Raw genomic sequence first — 27,997 nt, forward strand, 5'->3', positions numbered from 1 at the left:
ACACATTTACATACATATATATATATATACACACACACATATACACACACACACACATATATACATATATATAATTTGTATGTATATATATATATATATACACACACACACACACAAAGAGTATCCTGTTAAGGAATTTTCTTCTGCATTAAAGCATTGATTACCATGTCCTGTGTAACATGGGCTGTATAAACTGAACATACTGCCACAGATTCATTACATAATAAATTATCATATTGCATAAATCGCATGATATAATAAATTTGAAAAAAGGTTGCTAAATTAAGAATAGCATACTGCTACACTACATTTCTGCAGTATACGTTAGAAATAGTAAAAGTATAGCAATATGCTATTCAAAACTCAGCCTGTATCATTAAATGTATAGAAGTGTACTGAGCATGTGTTACATCTATGGCGGTAAGGTAGACTTCTGTGTAGTCATGTAGCAAAAACAACAAAATCAATTTTTACCAATCCCAAAACTTTATTTTTTCCTCCATTTTATTTTAAATATACAGCTCTACTTTAACCATCCAGCTGGAATAAAAAGTCCAAGAAGCATACAGTAGAGAGAGAAGAAAAACACATTTTGGAATTTATTCCTTTAATGGGATCTACAAAATTACCCACCTTTAACAATGTATATATACTGTTGTCAGCATCCAGTTACATAATCAACAAATACATTCATCATATTAAATACCACGGTCACCAGTAATCCTTGGTGATGAAATGTCTTTAAGAGAAAAGTGTAAAATGTAAACTTGCAAGTTACATTCAAGCATATCAAGTTTATATGAATACATTATCTGTATATACAGTATATTTATAAAATAATTGGCAGTTTAGCAAGGCTGTTGCCACACAAAAATTCCCTTTTGACATTCCCACTTGGTGCTGCTCTACCCATAGTGAGCTAAGGAGGAGAATTCTGGGAAAAGGCTCAGAAAACAAAAAAAACAAAAAAAAAAACCAAAAGGCCTCTCAAGTCCTTTCCATTGCTACATTCACCCTGGAAGTCTTTATCAAAAAGTTCTCCATCCAGTGTCTTAAACCCCTTCGAAGGACCACTGTCCTTCATCACTCCAGTCCTCCTCCTCTCAGTGTGACCCCATTACCAGGAGGTGAAGAAAGGTCGCTTGCAGTGAAAGGTCTGGGTAAAAGCGTTGCCCAGTTGGACCACGCGGCCCTGGCCTCCCCCGCGGCTCCTCTCCACCACCACACGAGGCAGCTGCACTAGTTGGATGGGGCTCTTCCCGTCCTTCAAAGCCTGGGTCAGATTCAGGATCTATACGGCAAGAACAGACGAGACTGATTTTAGATATACAGGACACATGGGTGTGTGTAGGCTTTACGTAGATCCTACAACAAGTGGTTCTCATCTGGTGAGTCACATCCCAAAAATGTGTCGCAAGTTTCTTCTAATAGGGTTGCAGACAACATTGCAAAACACAAATGTAAAATGCAACTAATTATATGAAGGTGCATAGATAGGATAGCAAAAATAAGTAATATTAAAAAGAGATAGTTCACCCAAAAAAGAAAATTCTCACATCACGTACTCGCTTTCATGCCCTCCCAGATGTGTATGACTTTCTTCTGAACACAAATATTTTTAGAATATCTCAGCTATGTATGGGTGACCACAGCTGAAGTCAGAAGTTTACATACACCTTAGCCAAACACATTTAAACTCAGTTTCTCACAATTCTTGACATTTAATCGTAGAAAACTTTCCCTGTCTTAGGTCAGTTAGGATCACTCTTTTAAGAATGTGAAATTTCAGAATTGTAGTAGAGAGAATTTATTTCAGCTTTTATTTCTTTCATCACATACCCAGTGGGTCAGAAGTTTGCATACACTTTGTTAGTATTTGGTAGCATTGCCTTTAAATGGTTTAACTTGGGTCAAACGTTTTGGGTAGCCTTCCACAAGCTTTTCACAATAAGTTGCTGGAATTTTGGCCCATTCCTCCAGACAGAACTGGTGTAACGGGTTTGTAGGCCTCCTTGCTCGCACGTGCTTTCAGTTCTGCCCACAAATTTTCTATTGGATTGCGGTCAGGGCTTTCTGAAGGCCACTCCAGTACCTTGACTTTGTTGTCCTTAAGCCATTTTGCTAAAATTTTGGAGGTATGCTTGGGGTCAATGTCCATTTGGAAGACCCATTTGTGACCAAGCTTTAACTTCCTGGCTGATGTCTTGAGATGTTACTTCAATATATCCACATAATTTTCCTTCCTCATGATGCCACCTATTTTGTGAAGGTGCACCAGTCCCTCCTGCAGCAAAGCACCCCCACAACATGATACTGCCACCCCCTGCTTCACGGTTGGGATGGTGTTCTTCGGCTTGCAAGCCTCACCCTTTTTCCTCCAGAGGACATTTCTCCAAAATCTAAGATCTTTGTCCCCATGTGCACTTGCAAATTGTAGTCTGTTTTTTCTTTTTTTATGGCAGTTTTAGAGCAGTGGCTTCTTCCTTGCTGAACAGCCTTTCAGGCTATGTTGATATATAGGACATGTTTTACTGTGGATATAGATACTTGTCTACCGGTTTCCTCCAGCATCTTCACGAGGTCCTATGCTGTTGTTCTGGGATTGATTTGCACTTTTCACACCAAACTACATTCATCTCTAGGAGACAGAATGCGTCTCCTCCCTGAATGGTATTATGGCTGCATGGTCCCATGGTGTTTATCCTTGCATACTATTGTTTGAACAGATGAACGTGGTAACTTCAGGCGCTTGGAAATTGCTCCCAAGGATGAACCAGACTTGGAGGTCCACAATTTGTTTTCCTTAGGTCTTGGCTGATTTCTTTTGATTTTCCCATGATGTCAAGCAAAGAGGCACAAAGAGTTTGAAGATAGGCCTTGAAATACATCCACAGGTACACAACCAATTAGCCAATTAGCCTATCAGAAGCTAACTGGCTAATTGTCTAAAGGCTTGACATAATTTTTTGGAATTTTCCAAGCTGCTTAAAAGGCACAGTTAACTTAGTGTATGTAAACGTCTGACCCACTGGAATTGTGATTAAAAGTCCTAAACGACTTACCAAAACATTAGTTTGCTAAATCTGTGGAGTGGTAATGACTTCAACATAAGTGTATATAATCCTTTGACTTCAACTGTAAAGGCAGCATAAAAAGTAATCCATAAGACTCCAGTGGTTTAATATACAGTACGTCTTCTGAAGCGATGCAACCACTTTGGGTGAGAAACAGATCAATATTTCAATCCTTCCAGAAAGTGAAAGTGGAGATTTATAATAAAAAAGGACTTAAATATTTATCTGTTTCTCACCCACACATATCATATCGCTTCTGAAGATATGGATTTAAGCACTGGAGTCATATGGATTAATTTTATGCTGCCTTTTTGTGATTTTTTTTTGGAGCTTCAAGGGTTTAGTCACCATTAATTTGCATTTTATGGACATACATAGTGGAGATATTCTAAAAATCTTCGTTTGTGTACAGCAGAAGAAAGAAAGTCAACACATATGGAATGGCATGAGGGTGAGTAAATGAGAATCTCAATTTTTGGTGAACTATCCCTTTAACAATCAGGGCAGTCAATCGAATCAAATTAAATGAGAAGCTGATTAATACAATAAAACTAAATTAGTTGCATATCAATATTTTGCTGAGAATGGCCCCAAATAAAGAATTATGGAATAATAATAAATTTTATGAGTGGAGTGTTAAGGCCCGAATGAGTCACGTGGAAGCCAACTACACCTATCATTAACCTAAGGAATCTTGTGTCCGTCTGTAATATATTCTAGTTGATCTATGTACACATGCGTCAGACAGATGCTTTTGGACAGCCTAACTGTGATTGCGCTGCATTTCACTGATTTTTAACTGTCTTGTGCATAAATGCTTCATTTTTAGGATGCGGTGCCAAGTTAAATACAGTTTGAAACTTCGAATTCAGTGGTACCGATACATGTCATTAGGAGTTGTGCTCGCCCACTGCAGAGAGGTGCTAGAACTGTTCTTAGCAGGCTACTGAGGCCCTGACCCCACCTCTACCTCTAAAGGGCAGTCTTTAAAGTAACCAATAATATAATGTTTTCAAGCCACATGACATTTGATTTGGTCTTGAAGACATTTTTGTTTTATTTTTCCTGGGGTCACCCTTACTGTAGAGACACCTGCTGAGGTGCTCTACAAATTGCTCTATTAAAACACATTTTGGTGCGTTTGTTCCACACAATGATTTTTGTAACTTATTTAATTTTTGCTGCATCTTTGATAAGTATGTTTTTAGATGTTAACTGATCAACTTTATCTAAACAGAGTTTTACAAAAAAATGTAGAAAATATCAATGTTGCTATATGGCAACTCAGTACTGTGGAACTGCACTAATGCATTTTTCCATTGGGAATTTTTATAGATAGATGTTATTACAATAGAATAGCCACTATTATATTATTGCATTACTTCTTTTATTTGGAAATGTTTACCATAATATAAATTATATTTAAGCATAAATACATTAATGATTTGTTTTTCTTTTCAGACAAAAACTAACATGGCAATGTTTTATGGAAAGGGCAAAAAGAGAGCACAGTTAGCTCTTCTGGTTTAAACCAGTGAGGATGAGCGAAGCTTTAGTGAAAATAATCGCTAATATTTAAGAACATATGACAATGATTTACTCAATTTTAGTTGGTGTTCCAAGTTTATAAATATATCAAAGACATTTTATTTTAATTCAAGGAGAAAAAAAAAAATAAATAAATAAATAAAAACATTGGGCCATTTTACATTTTGGTACTGGGTTGCCATATGGCAACATTTCTCTTAATTTTTCTAATATATATATATATATATTCCATCGTTAGAACAATGCATACCATACAGGGTTAACAACTTCTAAGGGAGGAGACAGCGCTTTTCTAAATGTTTTGTTGTTCATGTCAAAAGCAAATCTGTCCCTTAGTCAACTCTAGCCAAATAAGGCAGATGCCAAAATGTACACACTACGCAAGGTAAAAGAAATACATTCCAGGCAACAATAAATACCGATCAATGTTGGGTCGCCACTTAATGCCCAATGTAAAATATGGGTCCTGAAGCAAAACTAGGCAAGAACCACAGTTCTACAACACAGCATAAAATTACGATTGTCCTAATGTCATTCATTCAGTCAGTTTGCTTGTAAAACTGTATGCAAGCAAGTTCAGATCATTATTAGTTGGCCATGGTATTCAGCGTGACCAACGTCTAAATGTTTGTACAAACTGAATCCAAAATTCCCAGAAAAAGAGAGCTAAAAGCACTGTTTACGTTGGAGAGCTTAGAGGGGATTGGATTTAACAATGACCACATCGCAGGAATGGTTAACACACTAGGTAAACAAGAACTTGACAAATTAATGCCACGTCTCTAGCTCAAACCAGGCCCAATTTTCAAGTTATATCTACAGTATATACACTGAGCCAATACTAGCTTAAATGAGATTTGATAGAGTTCTAAAAGGTACAAATATGGTTGCAACATTAATGAATGTTTCTCCCATAGAGGGGCAAATAATTTAGTTTAAAAAGAACTTTGACCTGGTGTAAACCTTTCAGTTTCAAGCAAGACAGTGGTAAACATCATTAGAAAACGATAGTTCTGCCTCTCAATTATGATTAGATGAGCCGCCTTCGAAGCCATTTTACCACGTTTACCCCTGGGACCACACTGCCTTGAGTGGCTTATTGCTTTATTAAGCTGTTGCCATTAGCTTGTCATACAAAATCGCACAACACATTCTTTGCCTCATAATGCTACAAACAAGATCATTTACTTGCTGACGCTGCAAAACGTGTTGTCTAAATCCGGGTCTATGTCTTGGCTGCGATAGGCTGAAAATAGCCATCTGGCTGCGAGTATTAATCTACGTTAGCTGTGAATTATTTATAGCGACAGAGCTCCATAATTTAGTGAGAATGAAAAACGTGATTACACATTGCTATATCTGGACCTCACAGAGAAAGCAGAGGGCAAAATAATCTCAAAGCATTCAAACTTACCTGTCCTCTCATTACAGACATCTGCTTCTCAAACATGGTTTTGTCAAATCCTTTATCCGCCTGAAAACACATACAGTGGTTAATGTAACAACTGATTTATATCTATCTAATAAGAATATCCATGGGCCATATTTAGCATTTCAGCTCAATTAATGATTTATCAACATATTGCACTGCAAACAAATGATCAAGGTCACACAGATTTAATTGAAAACAGTGTTGTTGTTGTTGACCAGTTACAATTAGGAATGGGACAGGATTGTCCACTAGACATCCAACAAACAACTAGTTGGCTAGAGAGGCCAACTAGTGATTTCACTTACATTTTTTTTCCTTAGTTTTGTTTAGCTTTAAAGGGATAGTTCACCATCCCGTACCCTCATGCCATCCCAAATGTGTATGACTTTCCTTCTGCTGAAAACAAAGATTTTTATAAAACAAAATCTCAGCTCTGTAGGTCCATACAATGCAAGTGATTGGTATCCAGACCTTTGTAGCTCCAAAAATCACAAAGGAAACAAAAAAGTAACCCATAGGATTCCAGTGGTTAACTATTTTTTACTCTAAATCTCCACTTCCACTTTTACATCTGAAAGTCACGTGAGGTGTCTGTTTAGTTTCACGTTTACATCTGAAAGTGGAGATTTGGAGTAAAAAAGGACTTGAATATCATTCTGTTTCTCACCCACACCTATCATAACACTTCTGAAGATATAGAAGTAACCACTGGAGTCATATGGATTACTTTTATGATTTTTGGAGCTACAAAAAGGTCAGGTCACCATTCACTTGCATTATATGTACCGACAGAGCGGAGATATTCCTCTAAAAAAAAATCTTTGTTTGTGTTCTGCTGAAGAAAGTCATACACATCTGGGATAAATGAGAGAATTTTCATTTTTGGGTGAACTATCCCTTTAACAGGGATTAATTTAGAGACGCAACTACTCACAGAGAGTTTTAGCGTACTGACAGGATGCTAACAGTCAGAAGAGTAACAAGACTGTCAGCAGCACGCTAAAACCCTGTCTGAGAAGTTTAATCTCCAAATTCATCCCTTTAAAACACCACTGCTACAGCCATCAAACCAATGCTTATGTAACAAATTCAACAATATATTTCAAGAGAATTATTTCATATCAAATCTTGGATTTCAAATCAGCAGCTTGGAGTAATTGTTCCATTATTATGCATATTATATACATCTCCATTTGTTTTTGAGGACTATGGTAGATTTGTGCAATAAAGGTTATAGTGATTTAGCCTATTTATTTGTTGAATATTTGTCTGTGAACTTTAGTTTTGCACATTCCTTATTACAATTGTACAAGTTAAAAGCATAATGGTAAGTATGCATTCAGCACAGCCCTGGTTAGAGAGAAAATGATTTTTGATGGCAAGATCTCCTACCATAAACATCTCATAAAGGTCCTCACAGAGGTCCTGTACAAAGTTCATGTCAGAGATGCGTGAGAGCACAAGGTCTCTAGTTTCCTGGGAGAAGGTCACTTTAGCCTGAGGCAACCATGCCCAGTGGAACGGATCTACAAAAACAAAAGTCACACTAGGTTCTTAACTGACTACGAACACAACTATTTAAAACAATGGTGATGTAAGGCCCCATTTACACCTTGCAATAACATGTATTTTCGGTGATCGAATCGCTATCGGGTTACACTTAACCACATTAAATGACAGGTGTAAATGCACCCCAGACGCATTGTGATTGGATCACTAAATCCACATTCAGAGGTGGTCTGGGGCAGATTCTGACCACATTCAAAAAAGGTGCAAATGCATTTATGTTATCCAGATACAACTACTGTATGCAAGTAATTATGTGATGGTTACACTACAGTAATCCATTGTTAAAGTGCTGCAATGTGGTTTCTTGCCTTTTTCTGTTACAACAGACATTGCCGTTGGGAAATTTTGTTACCTGAACAATATTCCATAAATTATTCCATTGGAATGCACAAAATCTCATCGTTCGCATCTTTCTCCTGTTTTCTAGCATGCAAAACTCACGTGAAACCAGGCATCACTAACGCGTTTCAGATGAGAAGCATATTTAGCTCTTACAAAGCAATGAACTCAAAATATATATAAATTACATTTGCTTCGGCTACCCGGAATTTAACTTTGGCAGACATAGAAAAATGAAGGAAGGAAAAACCCTGACTGTCAAAGTGATGCAAAGTATTTGAATTATCCAAAGTTTTTCAAATTTGCTAAAAGATGGAGGATTTTCAGTTAACACAGCCTCAGATGTAATATGCAAGTAGCGTTTTCCATTTTGCACAGGTAACTTCGATCATATCTCTCTCCGATCACAGTGTAGATGCATTTGACTGCAAGGTGTAAATGAAAACTAGTCAATCTCCAAAAGACAAACATAATTAAAATGACTTATGAAACTACTGACATTTTCAAAACTATAACTCAATGTCAATGTGAGACAATGTACACTGCCATTCAAAAGTTTGGGGTCACTTGACTGAAATGTTTCTCATGATCTTAAAAATCTTTTGATCTGAAGGTGTATGCTTAAATGTTTGAAATTAGTTTTGTAGACAAAAATATAATTGTGCCAACATATTAATTTATTTCATTAAAAAACTAAAATTGTATTTAAAATGTTTGAAATGGATGACTTGGACCGAATAAAGAAAAGCAACCAATAAGTGCCCAACATAGATGGGAACTCCTTTAATACAGTTTTAAAAGCATCCCAGGGTGATACCTCAAGAAGTTGGTTGAGAAAATGTCAAGAGTACATGTCTGCAAATTCTAGGCAAAGAGTGGCTACTTTGAAGATGCTAAAATATAACATTTATTTATTTTGGATTTTAGTCACAACATAATTCCATTTGTTATTCCATAGTTTTGATGACTCCACTATTATTCTAAAATGTGAAGAAAAAAATAATAAAGAACGAGTAAGTGACCCCAAACTTTTGAACGGCAGTGTATATGTCCTGCATAAAAAAATAAAGTCCTTACATGCTCTCCACTCATCAGGGTGTTTAAAAGGGAAGGCCAAACCATTATCTATGGCTGCAATCTTTATGGCCGAGTCTTTCCGGTTGGTCCATTCCGATTCCTAAGAACATAAAGAAAGCTAAACTCAGCATTTGCTTGTGACTGGGAAGCAATCTTCATTACACCAATATAACAAACCCTGCAGCAATTTGATCAAGAGGCAGCATGTGGAAGGAACCAGTACACAGTCTCTTTTTGAATCCTGAAGCAATCTTATGTTTGACGTGGTGTAATGCTTAAAGAGATTTACTGTACATGTAGGAAGAAACCATTTGCCTGTATGTGTTTACTAAAATTATAACTCCATTACCGCAGGCACATGGTTCTCAGTCATGGCATTTCTCTTTATGCCGGCCAGCACTGCAAACAGAGCAGCTCTATAAATATCCTCCAGCTCACCTTGTCTGCCAACTCTCCATCGCCCAGCTTCTCATACTTGATCAACCAGTTATCATTCCCCCTGTCTGAAGAAGCCAAAAGGGAGATCAGATTTCCTTTTCAAAAGGCACAGAAAACAATCAGCATTTTTTCCATACAGGCAGAATGAGAGAAAGAAGAGAAAAGGGAGGAGGAAATTAGGTAAGACAGATAACTGAAAGAAGCCTGTCTGTAAACTACAAGGAAAAAACACTGTCAGTTAAAAAAAAAAAAAAGTGATTCTCCAGAAACCTGTCAAGAAACGTTCTTGGTCTTATTTAAGCCAACATCGATGGAAAGAAATATAAAATTATACTCTCCATCAAGTAAATGAAGCCTACATTTAGAAGCAATAGGATTTTTTTGCATAAGGACATTATATTCAAACACCTAAGCACATTTAACCTCCCAATTCTCCTTACCGTAACATGTCACGTACTTTTACAGTTCCTACTGTTTTCAATGAGGATTGTCATTACAGTAAAAAAAGGATGCTGATGTAATATGATCGTCCAATTTTGTTTATAAATTAATAAAAAAAAGGTAGGCAGAACCAAGAGAATACTACTATATGAAGTGTAAATTCTTTACATTAAAATCAAATATCTCCTCCCCCCAAATGCGGGTAATCAGAATATCATCATCATCTTTCCACATTACGGTAATGAGAATTGGAGGTTAAAATATGTGTAACTGTCAAATGTCACAATGTTAAAAAACTTAATGGTTCTAAAAATGGGCTTAGTTTTTTATATATATAAAATATAATTTCTGGTTTGTTTCCTTTGATCTTGGAGTAAAATAGAACCAGGACATTTACTTGACTGGTTTCGTGAGAATCCCCAAACAAGAGTTAGACTAAGAAAGTCCTTATAAAAATGTACCATGGTAACTATAGTTTCCTCCAAAATACCATAGATGCAGTTAATAATGTAAAGCCATAAATAAAATATTGGATCTCCTCCAAACATTGATAGAAGCTTCAAGACTTTTTCTGTAAAGTGTTCCCACACTTTTTGACCAATGAATTTCCTTGACTTTCCCATAACCTTCCCAGATGTTTATTACACTAGATAAGGATTTTTATTATTATTATCATTATCATTATAAAAGTGATTTCTTGGCATTTTTTATCTTATGTCAGGTCCCAATCTTTTAAATTGAAAGATTTTAACAATTATACTTATAACTGTAAGATTTTACATACTTCCTTGACTTTTCCAGGCCTGGAAATCATACATTTTAAAACTTCCTTATATTGAACCTAGTCTTTAATTTATTTTATTATGAAATGGTGTCTAAAATCAAGTTACCTTAGTTTTAATTTAGAAAAGATAAATGTATTAGCAACTATGTGATTTGACAACAACTATGGTTAACCTGATATATCTTTGTATGGAAAGACGTTCAGGAAGTCTGCTTGCTACCCAAAGGAAATGCATCTAACCTTGTGCTACCCCGCGTAAACATGGGTGGACATTGTATTTTGGCTCTGCTATATGCAATACATAATTTAAATTAATTTAAACCGACTGATCTCAGTTTAATGCGACTCTGGTCTGCACGTCGAAAGTCACAGAAAGCCGATCACAGCGGAGTTTGTCTTTGGGAGATATGGCACCAAAACTACATCTGGTAATAAACCCAATTAAGTTTATACATTGAAAACTGTTTGAGTCGAAAAAATAGTTTTTTAGTTTAATCCAATATGCCATTTTTTAAGTGTTTGCGATTTATCATGAAGCTCCACGCTGCTAAACACAATGTACACTAATGTGTACTTTAACGCATTTTTTCCTTAGAAATCCTAGATTTACTGTGAATTATCACATTGAGAATCAGTGGTGAAAAATGTTGGCTTTATATGGAGTTAGGATGCATTTCAAACTGTTCTGAGACCAGTGCAGTCAAAAAGCACACTGGAGGTTAACTCAGCTGCATAGAGAGCTACAGGATGCTCCCTGTTGTGTGGATAAGTGCCTTCACTCCTAAAATCTGACAAAAAAGTTCAGTTTCAGGCTGCAGATGATGTTTAGACCACTCAACATGTTTGGCAGAGCAACGTCTTAAAAACATGAATAACCAACACTCCTGGAAACAAACAATTTGACTAAAATAATCTGATTTTCTATAGCTTGGTATTATTTAAAATTTGTAAAACTTAGGTCCCGCCGTCCACATATACTGACATCAATTTTTAGGAAAACTATTTGCTCTAGATTGTTTTTTGTTTTGCATATTTATTAGGTGCTACTAGTTACAAATCTAAAAGGGAAATGGAAAATGCACACAGCAGTCATGCTCGGGTCTCAGGAGGTTAATGAAAAGATCATGAACATCCAATACCTGTGTTTCTGATGACATAATCCAGCACCACTAGCCTCTCAAACTGAAACTGAAGCTGTTTCCTCATGTTCTCCGGAAGAGGCTCTGCCTCAAACTTCCTCAGCCAGTAGTCTGCTTCATGGTAGCCCTCCACAAACATCTGAAATGAGCCCACCTAGATGACAGAACAACCACTGACACCTTTCGAAGACACCATATTGATTTCAGACAGAAACAATTAAAAACAATTGAGCAGTTTGTTAAATTTTTCATTGCTTGTTCTAATACACACTAAAATTGTAGCCGATATTGGCGGTTTTGACATTGGGATATAATTATAATGAGGTAAATTGTTACCTTTGGAGGAAGGCCAACTCTGTGAAACCGCCGACCGACTTTGGGTACTTTCTCCAGTGCATATTTCTTACCACGTGATTTGGCACGGTCAATCGCATTGTAATGAAATGTCTCGCTGGTCAAAAATACAACCTGTAGAGGCAAAGCAGATGTTTTTTTTTGAAAAAGTATTGATAAATTCCATTCTTCTAGTCTACTTCCAGCAAAACTTGCACATGAGGGAAATGAAGTTCTAGTTATACCTAAGCTTTTATAGTTTGTAAGTTACCTTGCCATTCTCACCTTCGTTTTGGGTACAATCCCCAATCCCAGTTTTTGGTCCACAAGCGAGGCAGCTGCCTCAGAGAGGTAGCCCTGGTTAGGGATGAGGCAGCCACGGCCAAAACAGCACGGGCAGCAGAGTTTATGGAAGTATTTGGTCCATTTAGGGTTTAAGTGACCATAAGGCTCCTCTGATTTTGGTTTAAACACACCAATGATTTTCTGCAGGAAAGAAGATACAAGAAAAATAACTCAACTACAACAGAAACTTGTATTATAGTTTTGGATATAACTACTGCAGATCATAAATGTAATAGGGAAAATAAAAATTACTAAATTAACATTGCTTTTCTGAGACAATGGATCCAAAGAGTACAACATAAACATTCGTAACATGCATTATGTATCTTTTATGAACTCACACGAGAGAGGTGATCACGCATGCATAACCCTACGCTAAAGAATGCAGCAGGACATTGTATGCAAACTGACCAATGGCGTGAACTGCATCCATCCACTGCTCAAACTACTACTCACTGTAGTGTAGTAAGAAACAAAGATGGTATTTCATCCACCTATATATTACATAGGCATGTGACAGTGTCAAATTTTCACATCACATTAATTGAAGCATTTTATCAAGGTATAGTATTACGGTATTGAACTACATTAAAAACCTGGTTGAAAGAAACTTTTAGTTTTATTAGATTTTTTTCAATAACAAAATGACATTTTAAATTAACAAAAGAACTTTGAACATTAAAAAGCTAATTGACTACAACAATAGTATGCACGTTTTTTTCTTGATAGCAAGCCAGTTGCTAATATATAGCTAGGTGCTAGCTACCAATTTAACACCTGCAAATTCACTCACACTGTATGGCAATGTATGATTGCGTTGCGTTCCAACTTGAACTTAACATTGAAATCATCATTGTGCCACATTTCCATTATTAATTACAGGACTTAGTATTAGCTGATTACAACTGTATTTTAGTTGTAACTACAAGACGAAAACATTACTGTGCAGCTAGCGGAGTTTTAGCAAATTACTCTTACATATTATCTGCAAACAGCAACAACAGTTCACTTTGTCATCTTAGCGGTCACTTAGCTAGTTGTCTCTTAAGAATGTTCTCTCTCAGTTTGCAAAAACAGTTTGGAAAAACGGTCACAACTTTACATTTATCTTGATGAAATGCACGGGGCGATTCTCCCGCAGATGAGTGAACATACTGGATTGCTTAGTGTTTCACTGCCACTTTTCTGCCACATGTTTTACACAAAGGGAAACCATCTTCATCCAACAATCCCTCTGCATTTTTATTGAACCCAAAGTACTTCCACACTTCCAACTTAACCATTTTTGAAGTCAGATAAATGGTCGGCTACATTCCTCCATCCACACTTTTCATCCACTTTGGTTTCGTTTACATCAGACTGCACATGTGCCAGCCATGTTGTGAATTTTGATTAATTGATAAACTACTTTGCAATAAGAAAAATCTAAAAGGTTTAGAATTATTTACAGTATTTTGAAGTGCCCAGAATAACAATATTGTGCATGTTAATTACAGTAATATACCGTACTGTCGAATACAGTCACGTGCCTAACATTACAACTAATCCCTAATTTGTTTTTCAGAATTCCAAATCTAGTGGCACTTTCATGTTTAATCAAGCAGAGTTATAAAAGTCTAAAATTTTACAAAATAGCCCACCACAGGGGCGCAACCACAGGGGCGCAACTACAGGGAGGGCAGGGTGGGCAGCCGCCCTATAGCCCAGAATCAGAGGGGGCCCACGAAGATAGACCAAAAAGATCCATAAAAACTACTGCGGGCTTGACGGGCAATGAAAAATTACAGAGCCCCCCCCAAAGAGGGGCCCTGCAGGTTCTTTGCACTGGTGCCCTTAAGATCCAAGTTATGCCACAAAAACTTCGTTGGAATACATTATTCATTTTTATTTCAGTAAAAAAAAAAAAAAAAAAAAAAAAGATTTAACAGTAACACAAATTGGTATCTTCAGCTCTGATGGTTAACTTGTTTTTGGATTGGTCTCGTTTCAAAGTTTTATTTTTTTATTTTAAAGCGACTGCAATTCATTCAATTGCATTGTATCTTGTTTATACAGTTACTATTAGGCATAGCTTCAACAGTAAGAATGCAAAAAGACTCACCCCTTTGGGATCCTTCACAAAGTAGCTTCCGCTGGATCCCTGCGAGATACGTTCAGGAAAGACGCCGTTTTCAATCGCCTGCTCCGCCCTTTGAATAATCTCTCCAAACTCTGGGTCTTCTGGGAAATGGTTGAATTCTCCACTGCTATTACCTATATACACACAAATATAGTGACTTAAGCATATGGCGCAGTGAATTTATTAGACTCCTGTAAATCTGTATTCCTATGAGTCACCTCATCTCAAAAAGGTCACACAGTGAAACAGCAAACATACTGGGGACTGCTTTTCTTTTAACAATTTCCATCACTGAATGAAATTCAGGCTCAAGGCCAAATATCTGGAACAAAAATTAAACGTACTCTTAGAAACTGTAGCTTCAAAGCTGAATCACTAGTGACCATGCAATTTATTCAAACATTAAAAACCAGGAGAATCTGTGCTGGAGCTCTCATTGGTATTTGCTTGCCTGTTTTATCTGTTAAAAAAAAAAAAGATACAAATTAAAAGTGCACTGGGCATTTGTGATCACAGGGTGCAAAAAGCTACAAATGCATAAGCCTCAGATGAAAGGTTTGATATCAAAGCAAAGCATCTAAAGACCAGCAAATGTAGCTTCTTAATTTTCTTTACTTGGTACTGACAGCTTACAAATGGGCTCTGACCACTGTTTAGTTTATTTTGTAACCCACTGCAAAGATACATGCAAGCTAAAAAAAAAAAAAAAAAAAAAAAAAAAAAAAGCTACTAGGGATAGTCAACTAATCAACTAATTGTCCAACAACCGAGTAGTGGATTAGTGGGGTTGGCTACTAACATTTATATTTTTAGTGGTGGTTTTAAATGGGAGACACATTTTTTTAAATCAATTAAGAGACAACTTCTTGGAGCGTTTTTGCATGATAACTTGCTGTGCTTAACAGGGAATAACAGTCAGCACGGTAAAACCCTCAGCAAAGTTTTGTCTCCTTAATGATTTAGGTTTAGCCCTTATATGAGTTGCTGTTACAGCAATCAAAGTGCCACATCAACAATACATTACAAGATGATCACTGTCGGACATCAAACCCTCTGCTGTGAGTAATGTTACCGTTTTTGTGAGGTGTTGTGGAGACAAAGTCTTTTGCTGATTCTGTCCAGCACAGTTCTGCGCTTTTGAATGGGCAACTAGGATCACCCTGAAGCACTCTGGTTATGTTGAAGAGTATCATTCTGCATTCAGGATGTGCATGAGCAGTTTCATGCCACTCTGTGTTGGAGCCTCTCTTATTTCTTACTTTGATGGTTTTGTGCAAAATTATGTAATAGCTATTTAGCCTATTCATTTGTTGAATATCTTTTAGTTACCATGTTGAAGTGCTGAGCTTAGCGTCCATATATCCCTCTGAAATGCGTCTAATCAGGGTCACATGAACATAAGAGCCTAATTATACAGTACTGTGCAAAAGTCTTAGGCATTTGTGAAAAACTTTTAAAGTGAGGATTTCTTAAAAAGTAAACTTAAAATAGTTTTCATTAATCAATTAACATCATATAAAGTCCAGTAAACCTAAAAGCTAAAATCAATATTCGGTGTGACAACCTTTGCCTTTAAAACAGCACCAATTATCCTACTTGCACCTGGACACAGTTTTTCTTGGTTGTTGGCAGATAGGATGATCCAAGCTTCTTGGAGAATTCACCAGAGTTCTTCTATCTATTTAGGCTGTCTCAGTTGTTTCTGTCTCTATATGTAATCTCAGACTAACACTATGTTCAGTGGGGGGCTTTGTGGGAGCCATGACATGTTGCAGGGCTCCCTGTTCTTCAATTCTAATCCTTTCTATTTGCAAAACTAATGTTTTAGAGTCTAACATTAATATTTCCTATTGACACACTAAAGCTGAAGATATAAATAACCATCTTAAGACAAATGCTTGTGTGAAACATCTTATGTGCCAGATAATTTTGCACAGTACTGTACTTTATCCTTAATACAGACTAACTGTAGTCTCCAGCCACCAAGCCATGGGCTGCTCTCACTGCTTCCATCAGGTAGGCGGTATCGCATCATCAGGACCCGCACCAGCCGACTTCATGACAGCTTCTTCCCCCAAGCAATCAGACTTTTGAACTCTTGATCTCTCACGATCAAAATACATCAGCATTGCACTTTATTAATCTTATTATTTCACACCGGACTGTCATAAATTATATTCTCTCTTAACAACACACTGGCAACTTACCTATCAACCGACAGCCTGAATGTCAATACAGTACAATACAAACTACTGTATATTTTATATATACACACTATATATACTATTTTTATTGTATAATGTGTATTCTATATTGTGTGTATTGTATACTGTACATTGTATGTTATTATTTGTATATTGTGCTGTGTCTAATTGTGTATATTAGATTTTAAATTGTGTTGTGTAAATCTGATGTTTATTGTAAATTGGTATGTGTCTCATCACTGTCACGACTACTATGTTGCTCGGAACTGCACCCAAGAATTTCACACACTATTGCACTTGTGTATATGGTTGTGTGACAATAAAGGTGATTTGATTTGATTTGTTCAAACAACCAACTAGTCCATTATGAAAATTGGTAGTTTTGCACATTCCTTATGATAATTGGGATGAATTGGGACCCTTTAAAATTTTGTGTTGACATGACAAAAGCAATCAAAAAAAGTTATAGCATTACAAAAATAATTTATCAGTGTCCAAAAACGTCTTGATGTGTCCAAAAGCCTCTCCAAACAAATAAAACATCATAATAATACATAAGAACTAATTACACATGCAAACACAATGACTTGAGGCTTGCATAGCATGCAGACATGATTTTAGATATGAGATTTCACAGAATGAGTGCCTTTTGACTCAATGAGTCTGCATCGAGTCAGTGTCATTTACTTGGCGCCATCTCCTGGTGGCAATATGTAACATTGTGCTTCGTGTGGATTATCTAATGCTCTATGCATCGGACTACCTTGTGTGAGGGCTCATTTGAAAGAAAATAAACTTCAGCCAATCTGACTAGGGATGCATGATCGGCAGCAGATATATTATTGGCCTATAATCGGGAAAATCAAAATATTATTGCGCCGATAATCGAATTACTGGTGATATGTTCGCCGATAATATGTTATGGTTCATTTGCTTGTGGCTGAGAATCTCTGACTGCCTGCGGCATGTTTCCGTCAGACAGGGGACTCAGGCAGTCTCAAGTGACAGTGCGCATGCACACACAACGTGTCAGCCTAGTTTCCATCCACTTTTTGCACTGTTTTGTTATCGACAATGTAAAAATGTGTAAAAAAAAAAAAAAAAAAGGTTGGGAAATTTGCCGTCTTCTGCCTGTTTCCATTCAAATGGCCTTTTAATCGATAAAAATGGTGTGCGTGATGACGTCATGCCTTAAAAAAAAATATAAATAAATCACACGTTTTGGTTTATCACAAAAGAAACCTGCCCTTAAGCCGTTTCCATACAGAAATGAGTGTTTATCGCTAATTGCGTACCTTTCGCCTTCCAGATGTCCCTAATTTTTTTTCCTCTGAAGTTTTGGTAAAATGGGGAGAGTATTGAGTCAATTCACTGAAATTAGCCAGCTTACTGTCATTTTAGGGTGTGTTCACACTTGTAGTTTGGTTCTCTTGGTCCTCCTCTTGGTCCGGACCAAAAAAGAAAATGATACATTTAGTCCTGGTTCGCTTAACGTTCACACTGGCATTTTTAACACCGAACCTAAATATACGAAAACAAAAGGCATCAGGAAAAAGTCACAACCTGATTGGACAGCTTTTATGACGTATATTTTGCAATGGAACTTGCCGAACATCCAAAACAATGCTGGCTGCTGGGCGAAATGCGCTCGTTAGATTTATACATGTATATATGGTGGTATTTTTACCAGTTGAGAACAAACGAAGAGCTAATAAAATGTGTAAAAGGAGTCAAAACAGTACCAGGAATTCCTCCGTTGCACACACAAACGAAGATATGCTGCGAACTGTAATGGGCAACATAGCTCCTATGATGAGAAGAACCAGGTATGCTTGAGGTCAGTATTAGGCAAATTACTTCCTGTTTTTGCTCCGTTTAGATGTCTTTGGTCCATGTTGCGTTCATATATCAATCTAACCGCACCAGAGTTCGTTTGGAAGTGGACCGAGACCCACAATTCAGGCAGTGTAGGTCCACTTGTTTGGTGCGCACCAAGGTTTGGATGGCAGCATTCACACTTGTTCAAACGAACCGCACTAACAGAACCAGTGTTCGTTTTAATCGAACCAAACCTGCCAAGTGTGAACACACCCTTAATTTCACAAATAAAAGCAATCAGAAGAGGAGGAATTGCAATCAAAATGGAGCTGTTGCCCTTCTGATAGGACTGTAATATTGGTCCTGATGTTGCACCTATCACAGGTTGCCACCGGTTCCGACCCGAAAGAATCGTCATGGCGCTGTTCAAGCTGGCAACTTGCACAAAGTGTGGAGCAAACTTTCAGTCTTAGTATAAGGACCATCCATTGATGTGTATATGCTGTGCACAGTTAAAGAAAAAATTGATGCTGTGTAATATCAGGGTTTACATATGATACATCCCTGATATTCAATAGGCTATTTTGAACAATCATCTAAAGCACTGCCATCACAACTGCATTAAGTCCCGCATATTTGTCCAGCAACTTTTAACGACCAACTGAACTTTGTCATGTAAAATTAATTTTAGATACATAATGCAATTTAAATTTTCTGTTTTAGATTTAAGTTAGATTTAAAATGTTCAAAAGCTCATTTTCTGAATGTAAACTCAGCATTGGACAAATAGTTCTGATAGTTTATAGTCTTGAAAAAAAGTGTAGAACATTCTGAGAATGTCATTCAGCAGACTTTTTTCCATCTACAGAACAGGGTAAGGCTAATTTAAGTTTGTGTAAAGAAAAGGCATATATAGGTCTAAACATTTTTTAAATTTGGTAATTAATTTTTATTTAATGCTTTTCATTTGGAAGGCTAATTTATTTAATTTAATTTAATACAGGGAATTTTGCCGGCATTTTTTTCAAAAGCTAAACAATAATGTTATAGAATTGGGCTATATGTTAATGTTACAAAAAAGCACATTGAAGCTTTTCTCCTAGTATTGTGCATTTATTTTTAATTTATGATATAATTTATGTTTTTTTTTTGTATTGTGGGCTAATTCCATGTCTACCGTCTATTATTTTGAACGGTGTGGAAAAGCAGCTTTAATAAATAAACGGATGGATATCGTAATTAAATTAAATCACAAAGTCGCCATTAATTTGTTCTCCGTGCACTTGATGACAGGTGCATGATATGAGATATTTGTGTTGGCACTCCTGGAAGTGTCATTTGCAGTATCAGATCTGTGCTATGCCGTTAAGATCAATCCATAATCACGTACAATAAATTGGCTTTCAAGGATGTATAGCCTACATTGTCATCATGATTAACACAGAATTTACCCCAATCGTTAGCCTGTCATGTGACACTACATTTTTGCGTTAATGGCAATTTTCTCGACAAAGTGTTTCCAAACCATTTTTTCATGACATCTGAAGTATCGACAGAGTTTATGCGCTAGAGTCAAATGGAAAAACATTACGTCGACACGTGAAAATTTAGCGATAATTTGCGTTTCCATCAGCATTATTTTGATATTATTTTGAACATCTCTGCACCTTGTTACGTTGTTTTGGGTCTGGTTTTAATTCGGGATCATCTGCTATAAGACATGCCGTTTCCCATATTCTGTTTATACTGAGGCAATAAACAAAACATGTTACTTGGGGGCGATCATTTTCGCTTATTACTTCATGAAACAAACAGAATGTGGGAAATTGCACATCGTTACTTGCAGCATCATTGAGATTAAAACAAGCCCCAAAACAACCTAACATGGTTCAAAGATACTGAAGTTTCACAGAGTGGCTTGAAATGGCTAAAAACTTTAGTTTGTGAGTGAAACGATCTGCTTGTTGTATTTTACGGGTTGAAACGTTTCTAACGTGACTCGTGACTATTCGATCTGTATAATGTTACCTATTCCCATTATGATTGTGGTGTTCACATTTCATAAATTATACAGTGAACGGTCACAGATAGCACTGTAAGAGTCAGTGAATGAGACGCGCATATGCACCCATTACACACAAAACACCGCTGCACACGCAGTTTGGCTGCTCTCATAAATATTACACCATGTATACAAAGTTTAGGGTTTGTATTGTGTTTTGTTGTTTAATTTTCGTTACATGCCGTTTATCGCCTCATTTTGGTTTAATGCATTATTACAGCTGTTAGAAGTTCATTATTCTCTGTTAGCGAGACATCAGGATTACCGTAAACACTCATATAAAATGGGCACCATACAATTTATGCAAGCGTAATCATTCATTTCTCATTCAAATCAGCATTCATCTGTAATAGGCATATTTCTGCCAAACCTTAAATAGCAGGAAGTCCAAATTCCAAGTTTTTAAATGATACATTTTTCAAATGAGAAGCTTTTAATGAATTAGCTAGCAGTTCCAGGTTAAAGGATTAAAAATAAGAACTTTTTTAAAAATCAGTTATTGGTATCTGCCACAATGAGCTGTGAATTATCGGTATCGGCCCAGAAATTCCATATTGGTGCATCCCTAAATCGGACATATCATTTTGGAGGATATGCAAAAGCCGCAGGTGCTAAACACAGCCAGAACAAGTTCTGGTGGACTCTCAAACATTTTACTCTCATCACTGGGTCTTCTGGTATTTAGGAATCTATGCCACTTCATTATCACCTCATCATGACTGAGCGTGCCACGTTTCTGAACACAGAATAGGCGTTTAAATGTGTCAATGTGGTCAGTCACATGCACATTTATACATACAGCTGATGTGAGAAATTTGTGGATGTCAATAAGCCGTTTTTTTTTTAGTTTCTATAAATGGCCATTCTGGACTGGCTAGGAGGTTTTGAGGTCTAAAAAGTACAATGTGTGTTCATAGCATTTAGTACTCCTATTTCAAAAGACCATGTAAAATTAAATTTCTAATGATACAACCTCTAATGACTAATTTCTGATTTCTAATGCTCAGACCTGTATCAGTGTTTCATATGTAGCCAAGTTGTAGATAGGTCCAGATGGAATCTGCAGACCATTTTCACATTTTCTGCACGGATTTTAAGGTAAAATCTGAGAGATTTGAACAGTAAAATGCATTAGCCTAAATGGAGATGAGAGTACTACATTCATATTGGTAGCAAAAAGCATCATGAAATTAGCCAAAATATTTACTGAACAACATGTTAGGAGTAGGGATAGACCTTGTATGAATGACAGTTGTTGCCAATCTGAGTGCGCAGATTCCATCTGGACCCGATTATGGACACACACACACACGATCCGCATAGAGACGGCAGACGATCCGATCAGATTATCCAAACTCAAGTAGATAGAATCTGTATGTCTCTTATTAACACGTATCACTAAAATCACAACTTGCTCAAAAAAGCACGCACACTTGCCCGCTCCTACTCTGTATCACATGATACCCCTATCCATGGAGGGAAGTATTTCATCAAGGATTTCCCCAATATTCACATTCACTATTTTGAGGTGCACAATTATCTACACTGAATGTACACAGCTGTAAAACAAACTAAGTTGCCTACATAGGGTCTAAAAGGTAAAGCAAGTATACACACTCCGCTGATGGCCTGGGCAGCTTTCCCTGGGTGAAAGGGAGTCCATTAGGCTCTCTGATGCTCATTAAACATTTAGAAGACAAGTACACTTTCCCCTTCTTATATACACATACACACCCATACGAACACATCTCAGAAAGCATGTCCCGCTGAGCCAGTGTCATTTATCATAAGACATGGCATGCTTTTTACTTAAGTCTATGGAGCAAACAATCAAGAATCAGTGCGGAATTATGATCTAACCTTGTGGATATCCTAAATTCATCCCCGATCTGAATGTTTCTGTAGCTGATCTTGTGAAGACCGTGTGGTGTGTGTCTGATAAAAACAATACATTAATGCTAGTCTTTATAACTCTTTAAAACAGACATGTGTGCTTTAACAATGAGGCAATCTGAATAGTAGAAGTAGACCTGAAAGAGTCTGATAAGTGAATAACAACTGTAAGTGCTAATGTATTTAGCTCATACTGCCAGATTCGCACAAATGTTCACAAAGACTCCAGTTCCTCGAGCTATTTTAGGCTCACTAAAAGACATTTGACAATGAAAATACTATTGTTTTCTTCTTTGAACAGTGGTATTAATACATCAGATCTGCTTCCACACTGAAATAAAATGACTAGTTATAAATACAGTGTCTAATTCTGGAACCAGAACTTACTGGAAGCTGGAAGTCCTCTTCATTGCATGTAAATCACTCACATATGAGACCAAATTCCACGCAGTGCGACTAACATACAAGTAAGTCTGTTGTTATCCACTGGCAAGTAAATGTTCTGGTTTCACTCACCAGTAATTGAGATGTGTAGTGGTGAAGAACTTAAGCACAGCGATTCAAACTGTGGCGTTGAAGCTAGATTCAGCCTCGATTTTTACGCGCGTCTCATGAGCGTGCACTCTGAAGGAAATTGACCTTATTTGGCTGCAGTGGGTCCCAATCGCGCGGTTACCATCGCTTAAGTTGAGCCATGATATGCCATGGTTACATTTACATTGCATTTAACAACAACAACAACAACTCTGATTTTGCTTAAACTTTTCCACAGACGGTTTTCTCAACATTCTCCATTTTACAGCATTTCTACAGACCAGTAATGCACCTGTTGGATGTCTGTTAGAGGGTAAAATTGTTGCAAAACTCAAGCTTTTAGATTTGAATGAGAGAACTTGTACAATAAATATTTGTACATGCAAGTCAGTATACTTTATGCAAGTAAAAGTTTACTTTTGGCTCGTTCCATGTATTTTGTGTCCAAAGATGAGATCCACTCCATTTTCATTTAATATCTCTCTTAAAATCCATTCTGTTATTTGTAGTCAGTTGGTGATCAAAAAGTAAAAAATAAACATTAATCCTAATCATACATTGCACGGATGAGGCAAAAACCACCATGCAACATCCCTCTCTTTAATGTGCCCTGCGCCAATTCAACCATAAACGTTTGCTTGCGGAGCTGCCGGTTCTCTTAGAGACAGTACCATTTTAGCGCTTGCTATACATATCAATGCAATTACTTGTACAAGTTCATATAAACAAACATGTAACAAAATGTAGTAATGTAGGAAGTGTAATAAATATGTACATATAAATATTTAAAAAGGGACAATCATTCATTGTGAAATATTTTAACTTCAACAAACATTGTAAATATGGAAGAATTTGACAAATAGGCTCTTGCAGCATCTATGCAAGGGTTTTTATGAAATCTAATGTTTTTACATGGTACTTTTGATATAGTAGCACTTAATTATTTTAATACAATTATTAAATTATTGTTTTGTGGAATTTCATATTCTATTATTATGTTCTAAACTTGGGAATTTTTTGCTAAAAGTGTGTATGAAATTTCAATTCAGAATTTTTAGTTCTTGTACTCATCCACTGCATATTCTCTGAAAGGTTTTGTGAACTTATTTTCGTGCCTCAAAATCCCTGGGTGTTGAATGTACAGAACTAGAACAAATATCTGGTTTCTTAAAGATATACACTGGCGGCTGAAAGTTTGGAATAATGTACATATTTTGCTCTTATGGAAAGAAATTGGTACTTTTTTCACCAAAGTGGCATTCAACTGATCACAATGTATAGTCAGGACATTAATAACGTGAAAAATTACCATTACAATTTGAAAATAAATAAATAAATAAATTATTCAGAACTTCTTAAACTACTTCAAAGAGTTCATCAAAAAATCCTCCACGTGCAGCAATGAGAGCTTTGTGGATCCTTGTCATTCTAGCTGTCAGCTTGTCCAGATACTCAGGTGACATTTCACCCCACGCTTCCTGTAGCACTTACCATAGATGTGGCTGTCTTGTCGGGCACTTCTCATGCACCTTACAGTCTAGCTGATCCCACAAATGCTCAGTGGGATTATGATCCATAACACTCTTTTCCTATTATCTGTTGTCCAATGTCTGTGTTTCTTTGCCCACTCTAACCTTTTCTTTTTATTTTTCCATTTCAAAAGTGACTTTTCTTTGCAATTCTTCCCATAAGGCCTGTACACCTGAGTCTTCTCTTTACTGTTGTACATGAAACTGGTGTTGAGCGGGTAGAATTCAATGAAGCTGTCAGCTGAGGACATGTGAGGTGTCTATTTCTCAAACTAGAGACTCTGATGTACTTATCCTCTTGTTTAGTTGTATCTGGGCCTTCCACATCTCTTTCGCTTGTTAGAGCCAGTTGTCCTTTGTCTTTGAAGACTATAGTGTACACCTTTGTAAGAAATCTTCAGTTTTTTGGCAATTTCAAGCATTGTATAACCTTCAGTCCTCAAAACAATGATTGACTAACGAGTTTCTAGAGAAAGCCGTTTCTTTTTTGTTTTTGCCATTTTTTACCTAATATTGACCTTAAGACATGCCAGTCTATTGCATACTGTGGCAACTCAAAAACAAACACAAAAGACAAATGTTAAGCTTAATTTCTTTCTTTTTTTACGCCATGCCAGCTTCTATGGCTATATTCATGGCGAGAGCCAGGTTTAGTTATTAAAGAATAGAACTAAAAGGTGTTCTAGATTAATTTTTTCTAAAAAACTAAATATTAATTCACTTTTGAAATGTATCAACAGAATAATACAAGTTCCTCAAATGTGTATAAGTATTACAGTCCAGTAAAATATGTTTAATGGATAGTGGATTCTGACAAGATGAATACTTTGGTGAATTTTCTCCTGATAGTAAAAATTTGTGTGTGAGTCTTGTATTAAGCTTCATTTAATGAACCAAATAGCTTTCAGCTGTGTTTGATATAATGGCAAGTGATTTTCTAGTACCAATTTAGCATGATTACTCAAAGATAAGGTGTTGGAGTGATGGCTGCTGGAAATGAGGCCTGTCTAGATTTGATCAATGATTACTTATTTCAAATAGTGATGGTGCTGTTTTTTACATCACACTCATTGATCGACAGGAGTCGCATAGATTACTTTTATGCTGCCTAAATGTGACTTTTGGACCATCAAAGTGCTGGCACCCATGTACTTCCATTATAAGGACCTGACAGAGCTCTATCTTCTTCTAAAAATCTTCATTTGTGTTCTGCTGAAGAAAGACGGTCATATACATCTGGGATGCCATCAGGGTAAGTGAATGAGAGAATTTTCATTTTTTGGGTGAACTAGGCTATTCCTTTAAAGTGAATCTGACTCATGTAAAAAGATACATTTTCTGATAGATTGCCATCTTCATTTGTCGATTCTTAAAACTCGAAAGAATTTTTTTACTTTAAAGTTTGCTTCAGTTTTGGTTGTGTTGATAATTATATCAGTTAAATAAATAGCAGTTGAACTGAATAGTTTGGGCACTGTTTCATAATGCAAGAAGTTAGAAGGTTCCCTGTATAATTTACAGCATTAGCTGAGAAAATGTCTTTCATATGTAAGAAAAATGGATATTATAACTGAAATACACCCAAAGGATGAATCAGAATAGAATAATATTGTATAGAAATCAGAATAATCCAAATCGAGAGCTTACGAATTGGAATCAAATCAGGACATCTGTATTAATACCCAGCCCTATGGTCATATAACATTCATTTGGATATTAGCAAAATAGATATACAGGGTTATAACAATATATACAGAATCAATATCAATAAATATAACAAAGATCAATATACCATAGGTAGATAAAATGTTTGAGTTTAGCAAAGGGGTTGTAACTATTCCTTGACAGACTACATCTAGTGTTTGCATGCTTTGTGGAGATGATGCAGAAGGAGAGGGGAAAAAAAAAAAAAAAAAAGACACACACAAGCAAACATGCACATAAGAAACAACCAGGCATGTATATCAAGAGCTGCTCTGGTGTCACCTGCACATGTGCCCCGAGTTCAAAGAGCATGTAAACTGAACTGTGGAAATGGTTGCATAACAAAAGTTCTTTTTTTCCAAGTCAAGAGATAAGCAGATGGGGTAATAGCACAGGATGCAAGACGTGTGGGAGTGAACTTAGAGCATTTAATACTCTTTCACATGCAAACTTGTTCAGTATGTGTAGGAGAGGAGACCACACACGCACACAAAAACTCCCGTCTGTATAATTTTTTTTTTTTTTTTTTTTGTACTCCTTTGAAAGAGCCCCAAGGTATATTAGCCGATCTTTTTGGAATGCCGCGCGCAACATAATCGGAACACTCGCGGTTGCTATGGAAACTAATGGATCCTGGTCTCTAGTCCACGCTGAATTATACAACAAAATTACGAAAAGCGTATCTGCCATTACGGAGGGGGCGTGGTTGCCTCTAAATAAAGGCGTGGTCAGTCATTGTTTAATTTATCACTACTTTGAACTTTGATTTCCTCCCTTTTATTTTAAGATTGACTGAATGATTATATTAATAATGTTGTAAAGGCAAATGCAATAAAGTAGTTTCACTTCTAAAACTGAATTGAAAAAAATATAATTCCATGTACATATTATATATCATACACAATAACAATAGGACCAAAAACATGTACTTTGTTAGGAAAGCTGTATAGTGTGTGAGAGAACAGTGTGGATAGAGAGACCTCTGGGTTAAGAGACCTCGGTTTAATTTGAAAACATGAAGATCAGATATATATGGTGATACCCGGCTCACATTTCTCACCTGGAGACGCCAGATTTTCAGATGACGAGCTATGTCTGTTTCTTCGCGTCCTCTTTTCTCTGCCTGCCCGGGGTGAGAGAATTCCGGCCGGTCCCGGTAACAGAAGCGCCTCTTCCCCAGACCCGTCCGCTTCCAGCTCCGTCAGCACGCTTTCCGTCGAGTCCGAGATCCGGACCGCTGCCCCGGGGTTCAGCGACAGCCCCAGTGACGGTGCGGCCCGGGTCTTTTCAAACAGCACTGCGGGCAGCTCTGAAGGGGGAAAGTTCGTCTCCGTAGTTAAATCTCCGCCGCCTTTCTCCGGCTCGCCGTCGGTGGGATCGCACTCTGCCATCATCTTGGGCAGTGGCTTAATTCTGTCTCTGTCTAGAGAAACTCAAACACCTCGGATAGAGCTCTTATGAAACCCGCTTCATAGCCGGGTGTCTGTCTTTAGGAGAGTATTTTTCCCGTAAAGACGAGCTAATGCTCTGAGTCGTTTCAAGTCCACATCTTTCGTCACCATAACCTACTTCCTCTATTCTCACGCATGCGCACTTCTTATCCACGCCGTCGGGC

The 27,997-nt window shown here is 36.9% G+C and overlaps 1 protein-coding gene across 1 annotated transcript; it reads right to left on the reverse strand.

Moving 5' to 3' along the window:
- Positions 1-467: 467 nt before the first annotated feature.
- Positions 468-27,947, reverse strand: LOC127444125 (phosphatidylinositol 4-kinase type 2-beta-like). Its single transcript, XM_051703334.1, has 10 exons — positions 27,443-27,947; positions 14,621-14,772; positions 12,460-12,660; positions 12,178-12,309; positions 11,842-11,995; positions 9,478-9,542; positions 9,040-9,139; positions 7,447-7,580; positions 6,037-6,096; positions 468-1,291 (listed from the first exon to the last, which is right to left on the reverse strand). The coding sequence occupies exons 1-10, from the start codon at positions 27,774-27,776 to the stop codon at positions 1,118-1,120; spliced, it is 1,506 nt and encodes a 501-aa protein (XP_051559294.1). The 5' UTR covers positions 27,777-27,947; the 3' UTR covers positions 468-1,117.
- Positions 27,948-27,997: the final 50 nt, after the last annotated feature.

This window comes from Myxocyprinus asiaticus, chromosome 7, assembly GCF_019703515.2.
Source record: "Myxocyprinus asiaticus isolate MX2 ecotype Aquarium Trade chromosome 7, UBuf_Myxa_2, whole genome shotgun sequence".
Lineage (NCBI taxonomy): Eukaryota > Metazoa > Chordata > Actinopteri > Cypriniformes > Catostomidae > Myxocyprinus > Myxocyprinus asiaticus.

Excerpts from the sequence above, each read along its gene's own strand:
- LOC127444125 (XM_051703334.1), bottom strand. The coding sequence starts at position 27,776 with ATGATGGCAGAGTGCGATCCCACCGACGGCGAGCCGGAGAAAGGCGGC. Across the intron at positions 12,661-14,620 it reads TTGTGAAGGATCCCAAAGGG|AAAATCATTGGTGTGTTTAA; the intron begins GTGAGTCTTTTT and ends TCTTTCCTGCAG. Across the intron at positions 12,310-12,459 it reads GGATTGTACCCAAAACGAAG|GTTGTATTTTTGACCAGCGA; the intron begins GTGAGAATGGCA and ends TTGCCTCTACAG.